Below are 10345 nucleotides of genomic sequence, written 5' to 3' on the forward strand. Positions count from 1 at the left end.
TGACAAAACTCTACCAGCTGGTGAGCAAGATGTATGAGACAGGCGAAATACCCTCAGACTTCAAGAAGAATATAATAATTCCAATCCCAAAGAAAGCAGGTGCTGACAGATGTGAAAATTACCGAACTATCAGTTTAATAAGCCATGGCTGCAAAATACTAACGCGAATTCTTTACAGACGAATGGAAAAACTGATAGATGCAGACCTCGGGGAAGATCAGTTTGGATTCCGTAGAAATGTTGGAACACGTGAGGCAATACTGACCTTACGACTTATCTTAGAAGAAAGATTAAGAAAAGGCAAACCTACGTTTCTAGCATTTGTAGACTTAGAGAAAGCTTTTGACAATGTTGACTGGAATACCCTTTTTCAAATTCTAAAGGTGGCAGGGGTAAAATACAGGGAGCGAAAGGCTATTTATAATTTGTACAGAAACCAGATGGCAGTAATAAGAGTCGAGGGGCATGAAAGGGAAGCAGTGGTTGGGAAAGGAGTGAGACAGGGTTGTAGCCTCTCCCCGATGTTATTCAATCTGTATATTGAGCAAGCAGTAAAGGAAACAAAAGAAAAATTTGGAGTAGGTATTAAAATTCATGGAGACGAAGTAAAAACTTTGAGGTTCGCCGATGACATTGTAATTCTGTCAGAGACGGCAAAGGACTTGGAAGAGCAGTTGAACGGAATGGACAGTGTCTTGAAAGGAGGATATAAGATGAACATTAACAAAAGCAAAACGAGGATAATGGAATGTAGTCAAATTAAATCGGGTGATGCTGAGGGAATTAGATTAGGAAATGAGACACTTAAAGTAGTAAAGGAGTTTTGCTATTTAGGAAGTAAAATAACTGAAGATGGTCGAAGTAGAGAGGATATAAAATGTAGACTGGCAATGGCAAGGAAAGCGTTTCTGAAGAAGAGAAATTTGTTAACATCGAATATAGATTTATGTATCAGGAAGTCCTTTCTGAAAGTATTTGTTTGGAGTGTAGCCATGTATGGAAGTGAAACATGGACGATAACTAGTTTGGACAAGAAGAGAATAGAAGCTTTCGAAATGTGGTGCTACAGAAGAATACTGAAGATAAGGTGGATAGATCACGTAACTAATGAGGAGGTATTGAATAGGATTGGGGAGAAGAGAAGTTTGTGGCACAACTTGACTAGAAGAAGGGATCGGTTGGTAGGACATGTTTTGAGGCATCAAGGGATCACAAATTTAGCATTGGAGGGCAGCGTGGAGGGTAAAAATCGTAGAGGGAGACCGAGAGATGAGTACACCAAGCAGATTCAGAAGGATGTAGGTTGCAGTAGGTACTGGGAGATGAAGCAGCTTGCACAGGATAGAGTAGCATGGAGAGCTGCATCAAACCAGTCTCAGGACTGAAGACAACAACAACAACAAACAACAATTTTGATCATATTTTTGGAATTTCAGTGCATTTTTTCTGAAAATTAAAATTCACTTTTCCTATTTCTATTTCTACATTCACTCTCTGTAAACCATTTGAAGTGGATGGCAGAGGGTTTTTTCCATTGTTATTAGGGCTTCTTGCTGTCGCATTCATGTATGGAGCACAGGAAGAATAACTGCTTAGAAGTCTCTGTGTATACTGTAATTAGTCTAATCTTGTTCTCATGATTCGTATGGGAGCAGCACATAGAAGGCTGTAGTATATTCCTTGGAATAAAGTATCTTGCACTGTGTGCTGATGCTAGTAATTTGTTGATACTGGTTGTAGCCAACAATAGTATACTATAGGCTAGGAGAATTGCTGAATCTAATAGATTTATTTTAGCAAAGGATATAAATTTATTGCATTTGTTTTTGACATACAAAGACACAGAAGTTTTAGTGATCTGATTATTATGAATTTTATAGTTGATTACTGATTTTCGTATTTCTTTGGTAACTGTAAAAAATGAGATGTGCTGATAGACTGAATTGTAGCAAAGCCTGAGGTCTAAGTTAGGCTGGAATGTGACGATTTGCCTGTGAGGTGGCGAAGTCAACGAATCTTGGCCATAATAGACTACATGTAGCATAGCCGAAGATCCATAGCAATAAGCTACTTACATATCTTATTTATGATTTTTCTGAAAAGTCCAACAATGTGGATAAAATCTAACCTGTAAGATCAAAAAATCAACTAACTTTATACCAGTAAATAATGGAAAATTAAAAACAAGAATATCACTGGCAAACTACATCTGACTCATGATTCATCATGCTGACTTCCCATAATTCATTGTGTAAACCATTACAAAAAGCAAAATGTAATAGAAAAGCTGGTGCCACCATACGTGCACTATGACCTAGACCTAGATTCCTCACTTAAAGCCAGTTCTTGAAACTTTGTAAGTACAATTTCTCATGGCAGTTTGCGTCTGTCTTCAAGTGTCTGCAGTTTAGTTTCCTTAGCATCTCTGTGACACTTGGCCAAGAGGACAAACACACTCAAATCATCTATGTTGCCCTTCTTTGTAGTGTTTCAACATCACCCACTAGTGCTGTATGGTACGGGCACCTCACAAGTGAGCAATAATGAAGTATGGATCAGAGGTATTAAGCAATCTCCTGCAAAGACACTGCATTTCCCTAGTACTTTACCACCTGCTTCACCTACAACTGAGCTTTGTGATTGTTTTATTTCATTTTGCCTCAAATTGTTAAACACAGGCATTTGTATTCATTGACTGATTGCAATTGTGGCTCACTGAAATTGTAGTCATAGGCCACTATCTGTTTTTATTTTGTGAAAGACACAGTTTTGCATTACTCAATATCTAGAGTACGGTGTCATTCCTTGTCTCGCTTCAAAATATTATCAGGATCCAACTGAATATTTGTGGAACTTTTTCCAGACTATGCTTCATTATAAATAACCACATCATCTGTGAAAAGTATGTGGTGAGTATTAATTTTGTCTGCAAGGTTGTTAATATACAACATGATCAGCAACAGTCCCAACACACTTCCTTGGGGCATACCTAAAGTTACTTCTGCAATCATCAAGGACTCTCTATCCATGGTAATATGTTCTCTCCTCCCTGTAAAAGAGTCCTCAATATAGTCATGAATTTCACATGTTATTTGGAAGTCAAAAAATACTTTGTCTACCTGACTGCTTTGGCCCATAGCTTTCAGGATATAATGTGAGAAAAGTGATTAGGGTTTCACGTGATTGATGTTTCTGGAATCCATGCTGGTTGGCTTGTAAGAGCTCATTATGTTTGAGATAACTCATTATGTTTGATCTGAGAGAATGTTCAAAGATTCTACAACAAATAGAGGTCAAGGATACTCAATGGTAATGTTGTTGATTACTTCTGCTAGCCTTACTGTAGACAGCTGTGACCTGTGTTTTCTTCCATCTACTGCCTAAGGTTATTTGTTCAAGAGAGCTACAGTATGTTCTGGTCAAAGGAGAACTAACTCTGTTACAAATTTGATACAGAATTTGATACCAGTAGGACTTTCATCAATCCCTGGAGCTTTGTTGAATTTTAGTGATCTGAGCTGTTTCTCAGCACCACTGAATCTAAAACCTATATCACTCAGCTTTTTAATGGTGCAGAAATTAAACTAGGGATATACCCCTGGATTCTCCTTTTCAATAGAGTATTTGAAAACATTATGGTGTAACATTTACATAACTGCAGTTCACTATTCTGATTACATACTTAGAAATCCACTACATGTTACCTGGAACACTTTTCTATTATGTTGGTGCATAAGTCTGTAGGATTTTTGTTTCACATTTTGGTACTCTGGTTGCTATGGGTTTATTTTCAATTGCCATTTTTTATTGTTAATTCACTGTTGCTGTTTGAGTTTACATATTGTCATTTGAAGATAGCTGTGGATACTAGAAAATGGAGTGTCAAGTGGAGAAATCATTGCGCTATGCATGGTGATAATGCCTCTGGACAAAGCATGACAAGAGAATGGTTTTCTCATTTTGAGGAGAATTATTTTGAGATTAGTGACTCTCCACTGTTCAGGAAAACCTTTGGAGTTTGATGACAATCATTTAAATGTATTACTCCACTATGATTGATGTAAATATACTTGAGAAATGGCAAATGTGATGAACTGTGATCATTCCACCATTGCCTGACAATTGCATGTAATGGGAAATGTTCAAAAATTGGTTGTATGGATATTACGTGCTCTAAGCTAAAATCACAATCACGTGTATCTCTGCTTGTTCATCATTAACTGGGTCATGAATAACACTGACCATTCCCATCCTGTATTGTTACTGGTTATGAGAAATGGTGTCTTTATGCTAATGTAAAGGAAACAAAGGAATGCTTGACCCAAAACAAAGCATCAAATGCCTGTAGAAAGACCTACGCACATCCACACAGATAATATTACGCATATGGTGGAATAGTGACCACTTGGTGTACTACGGATTGTTTCCCCGAGGTGTAACTATCACTGCTGACATTTATTGTCAACAACTGATATGTCTTGAAGATACAATCCAAGAACAAAAACCAGAAAATCAGTGTTAACTGTTAGTACTCCAAAACAATGCCTGCCCACATTCTGCTAGACTGACAAAAAACATTGTACCAGTGTTGTGTCAGGAAGTCATTCTACATCCACCTTTTTTACCTTATCTTGTGTCCTCAGATTTTCACCTTCTCAACTATCTATAGACCAGCCTTCAAGGAACTTCCTTTCCAGATCAAAATGTGCTTCAAACATGGTTCAACACGCGATTTCTACAGTTGCAGGATCTAAAAGTCACTCCAGCATTGGAAGATTGTTGTAAATCGTGAGGGAGTATATATTATTGATGACTAAAGTCACTATTATGTGTATCTGCTGTGCTTATTAAACTTATGGAAGAATGCTACAAATTTATGCACCAGCCCAATGTTTTTGATGTGACTTTATGTACTGTACATACTTTTTATTACAGTTCACTGATATATATATACCCTTTTGCAAAGAACTGACAGAAAACAATATGTCTAGAATGAGGGAAGCTGAGTTCTGGGAAACTGACTGATTTTCACTATAGTGGCTAAAGCTCTGATCTAACTTCATGAATGTCCATTCATAACATGTTTTAAGGAATATTCACTTGCAAAACACATCAGTTAATTTACCAAGAGACAGCAGAAATTAAAAAAAAAAAAAAAATGAAATCGTTCAATCAATTCCAATCAGTTGTTTTGACAGCACTTTGTACTGGTATAAAATGAATCAGCAGCACACTCTCAAAAGAAAATTTGTATCCCAAGATTTTTAAGTTCCATAGTGTTGATGTCAGTTTCTTTGGCATAAGAATTAATCTATGCGGGTAAACCAGTAAAGGAAAGTAGTTTTCAGATTTAAATTTACAGCTTTGCAAATATAATGGTTTTAGTAGGGTTTCTAACATTTTAATCACTTCTATTCCTTCACACCAGAAAAAGAATCATCCTGGACATTGGAAGCACATAAATAATAGTAAAAAGGAACAACTTTAACACCAGAATGGAAAAGAAACCAATCCTGTCATTTATTTTACTGCAGCCTTAAATAGGCCTTTATGTTTTGCCTCTACACTGCTCACGAACTAACATAAAACTTCTCACAAAAAATAGATTTCAAAACATAATTATTTACCTCAAAAGATATGTTTGCCTGTCATTACCTTTGAAGTGAATGATGGTCTTGGAAGTCTGTTAATAAATTGTTTTTTATTTACATCTTGATACTCCAGAGGGTCATACCTCATTGACCAAATGAAATCTACACTTGTGTTTCGGAGTAAACGAGTCATTAGCATAGCCTCATTTTCACATGCACGAATGGCAGTGTGGTTCATCAGAGAGTCTTGGATTGCTTCATTGATGTCTGGAAAGGAAATTAATAATTTAATTATTTATTTAGTACCCATTTAATCACTTTTTTTGATATATGAATTGTCAAAATAGAAGACATTATAAAATTTTACATATAAATATGTATCATATAAAATATAGTTATATATAACTTGTAATGCTAACTCTAAACTGTTAGCTTTCTTATTAACATATTTTGATTGATTGTAATAAAATAAACAATATCCTTTATATCAAGTATACAAAAACACAATCTTATGTACAAGACACATAGCTGAAAAGTTACTGACACATCTTAATTGATTGTGCTAAAGCAAGTAATATTCTAGTTACATATGCATAAGGAAACAGAATTTCATGTCCACACACATAGCCGCAAAAGACACATAATTACACACATTAATTGATAGGTATACATTAGTAAAAGGTTTCAGTTTTATCTAGAAATACTTTGATAATTATAAACTGATGAGTAGAGAGGTTTTGAGGTAGAACATACAAATTTGAGATATATTCCAAATATTTATTAGTGCCGTAGGAACTGTGGATTATTAGTGCATCTTTTACTTCTCTTTCAAATTATTAAGGTTTGGTATTCTTTTGATCTTATTTGGCAGTGCACTGAAGAATTTTCAGTTTATATACTGCACTGTCCTGAAGTCTTGTTTTTGTGCATACATCCTTATCTGTTGTAAATCTTGAAACTTTCCTGGCAATATGTTGACATGTTCAAAATCGGGTATCTGCCAGTTGTTTGCATCGTTCTGTCACAATATTTCGACAGTGTACCTGACTATCTTCATCAGGTGCTACCTGAGACTGATCTAAATATGTATGTCCTTATCTCTTGTTTCATAATTGTGAACCTCACTCTTCAAAACTGAAAACTTGCTGTGGGTCACAACGAAGCAGATACTGGCAGATACAGATGGTATGATTATGGTTTTTAATTCTTTAAAAATGCCTCTGCATAATTCACTGTAAGCAATGCCATGTACTAACCCTAATCTCTCAGCTTTTTCTGAACTGACTATTTGTTGGAAGGGTATTTCCCCAGACTAGTACACCATACCTTAGCAGACTATGCCTGTAGGTATAACAAGCACTTAACATTGATTTGGCATTAGAATAATCTTTGATTCCTCAAAACATGATTTCTCACAGCAGGCAGCCAGCTAAAATATAAAATTATAATAAACACGAAATTACAAGCTTTGGTCTGAATGAGAATATCATTTCACCACTCAGTTAAAATAATCGGGTATACAATGAACACCACAAAGAATTCATCAAGGTCATGAAGTCATCCGAATATATATTGGGACCAGTGTTGTTTTTTTTTTTTTTTTTTTTGTTTAAGACGGCATGCTTTACATAATTTTGTAAATGATCTATGGATGAACAGTCTAACTAACTACATACCAGCATCGTCCTGGGCTGACAGTGAACCAGACTTGCGGTAACAGTAATGGTTTGGCGTAAGTTTTTCAACCCACCCTCTCTGCTTCAGTGCTTCACGTACTGATGGAAATGAGCCCATAACTGTGAACACTTTGTGATCCTGCAATAAATTTCTTGCATCAAAGTTTCCTATAATTTAAAAATTATTGGATTTACAAATTCACATTTTTACACATTAAAAAAATAATGGTGTGAAGAAATAAGTTTGTGGCAACCCCTATTCTGCATATGTACCAAATTATTTTCTAGTCAGAAAATCTAATAACAGTGTCATAAAGAAAATCTTTCAAGTCTGTCAGTTTGGACTGTTTTAGATGACATACTTAACATTAACATAAAATATGATATTCATTATTGATCGCAGTTACTTGGCTTCTTTCTCATTAATGCATGCTTTGAATTCAAGCAGAAACAATTAGTTCAACATGGTGGTTGCTTCCAAAATGTTACAACTTTTGTTACAGGAAGAAGAAACAAATATTATAGACCATTAACATGTGGCCAAAATGAAGCTTCAGCTGAAAATTATGTCAACCCCACAAATTGTACGAGTAGTGTAGGCCTACCATTGCTATAATTACTGTACATAACAAAAATGTGAAACCATAGAATTTATTTCATCTTTGATTCTAATCAGAAGTAGGCCCAACATATTGTTAACTGTACTTTATTGGTCCATAAATCATTCTTAGTATGAGAGATGCAGTATGACACAGGACAATACCACCATGAAATAATGAGTCAAATTATAACATCCTATTTTACATTCAGTAGCACAGAAACTTCTAGGATGTGAATATTCCAAAAGCTTAACATCGAGTCGTATTTTTTTTTTTATAAAATACAAAAATGGAAGCTACTGAAGACTGAAGAGAAAGAGTTGAGGGGAGTAGCACTGTTATCTTTATTTTCACCATTGGGTCTTTACAGCTTCATGGAGGTAGGAAAATCAGGAGGTACTTCTACAGTACACGTGGCTAATTCTCCAAAATAATGAGTAAGGCATTAATATTGCGCATGCAAAATATATTTATCTCTCATATTGCTTACCTTTATGGCTTGATCGACTTTCTGCTTTAATTCGCGTAGTTTTTCATAGGATACAACGATTCTGTACGCTCTCGAATACCTATTCTTGCCTTGGGATCTCTTTCTGTTACCACTTCCAATTCGCCCCTTGGCGCCGTCACTTGGTTGACTCGTACTGTGTGTGTTGCTGTCAGTGTCAGACTTGGGCGCAGCTTCAGGCTCGGGCTCGTTGTCAGATTCATTGTTGAATAGCTCAATATCCTCGCTTGTTAGGAAAGCATTGGATGTCGCCGTCCAATTATCTGTCACTACATGGTTCTCTGTGTCAGTGCAAGGTTCTGATTCCACGGAAATTTTGTCGTTTGTGATGCCGAAAGGGTCCATTGTACTTCAGCCTGCCACCATCATTACTATTTAAAATATTGCGTCTTTGTTTTGTTTTTCATAGTGATTGCTTGAAGTACTTGGCCACTATAAGGCTACGCGCGACGACGCACTGTCTGTATAAATATGTGTGAAGACCGTAGATAATGTTGTCATCTTCTGTCATACCGCACTGCTCCTCGCCGAACGGCAGACAACCACTGCGGCAACTTCCGCAGCTGTTCCGTACTTTACGCTGCTATGCGTGACGTCGCGATTCCCATCGTAACACGTGCGCAACCCCCTCCCTCCTATCGTGACCTGAATATGTTCTTGCGGTGTCGTGACGAACAGGGGAAGGGAGAAAAGCGAACCAACGGTAAGAATTTGTTTGGAGATGGGGAGCTCAAATCGATATCTACTACCACACTGCGTGCTACGACCGAATTTGTCTTATAAACGCATACTATGAGAGATGCCGCCTACGTACCGCCACGGCGAGCCGGTATTTCAGTTCACCGCGTGTAAATGCTAGCAGTATTACTTTCACATGTGATATCCGTAATAAGTATGATCCATATTTTATGTATCTATGGTCTGCGGCTCGGTTGATAAAGCTGTTAACAAAGGAGAATAGCGACAGAGCGTTGTTAATGACACAACTACTAACAAACACTCGCTAGTAAATGAATTAATAAAATAAAAAGACTGGAAGTTTTGTGAAACGACATAATTTAACGTTGTTTGAGTGCTCCGCGCTTATTTAGTTAATTGTATGTTTCACTATCGGTGATTTTTTGCAGTTTCCCCTATGAGGTGGAGCGTGTCAATGTAACTGAGGTTTCATAGGCTTACAAGATTATGCGGCATGTGAAATACAACCATTTCATCGAACAGAAATTTATATAATAAGATACTTGTAAGTACCTGTGTAAAATCAGGTGTAGGCAGTCGTAGAGAAGTAAAACAGAGACCCTTCCATTTTATGTGGCGAAGACTGGATGTAGGGGTAAGGTTACGCAATCATTATTCTGTAGCGGCTATTCGTTTGCCAATTCGCTCATTAAATATGTATCATTTAGGTTCCATCTTTGACGGTATGTGGCCTTGTGTCACGCATATATTTTCTTCCCGTGAAATAAAATAAAATGATTGTTCGTTCAAATACAATTATCAGCCGTACAAAGCACTCGTCATATATAATTATACCGGTATCTACAGAATACTGTATTCAAAACAGTACGCAGCAGTGTCAACTAATATGGTTCATGCGCTATACTAGATAGTCATTTGGGATTTTAGTGTGTGTGTGTGTGTGTGTGTGTGTGTTGGAGCTTACAGGCGCTCAACGAGCTGCCGAAATACCAAACAAATAAGTAAATAAGAACGCCCTGAAACAAAAGCTAGAGTTCATTTCCAAGTGCAACAGTAGTATAATCTTCTTCGAATATGCGCCCATTACGGATTCCATGGTTTTTGCGCATTACAAAACTGGTGAGTCGGAAATAACTCCGAAATTGAGATAAGAACTAACCTACAATCATTTCAAATGCTGGTCATCGGTTTTCGGCCGCTGTAGAATCGAACTTCTAAACTCTAAATGATCTACATCTATAGCCAACCCTGCAAAGCACTGTGAAATAGTGA

At 36.7% G+C, this 10345-nt stretch overlaps 1 protein-coding gene across 1 annotated transcript in view; it reads right to left on the reverse strand.

Annotated features, from left to right (window-relative positions):
• LOC126336664 (tubulin glycylase 3A-like) overlaps nucleotides 1-9079 on the reverse strand; it is a 153262-nt gene extending 144183 nt beyond the window's left edge. The window contains exons 1-3 of the mRNA XM_050000611.1: nucleotides 8357-9079; nucleotides 7268-7406; nucleotides 5656-5858 (exon numbers count right to left, since the gene is read on the reverse strand). Coding sequence (XP_049856568.1) covers nucleotides 5656-5858; nucleotides 7268-7406; nucleotides 8357-8719 — 705 coding nt within the window. The 5' untranslated portion in view covers nucleotides 8720-9079. The remainder of the gene's footprint in view (nucleotides 1-5655; nucleotides 5859-7267; nucleotides 7407-8356) is intronic.
• Nucleotides 9080-10345: the final 1266 nt, after the last annotated feature.

This window comes from Schistocerca gregaria, chromosome 2 (assembly GCF_023897955.1).
Source record: "Schistocerca gregaria isolate iqSchGreg1 chromosome 2, iqSchGreg1.2, whole genome shotgun sequence".
NCBI classification, from domain to species: Eukaryota; Metazoa; Arthropoda; class Insecta; order Orthoptera; family Acrididae; genus Schistocerca; species Schistocerca gregaria.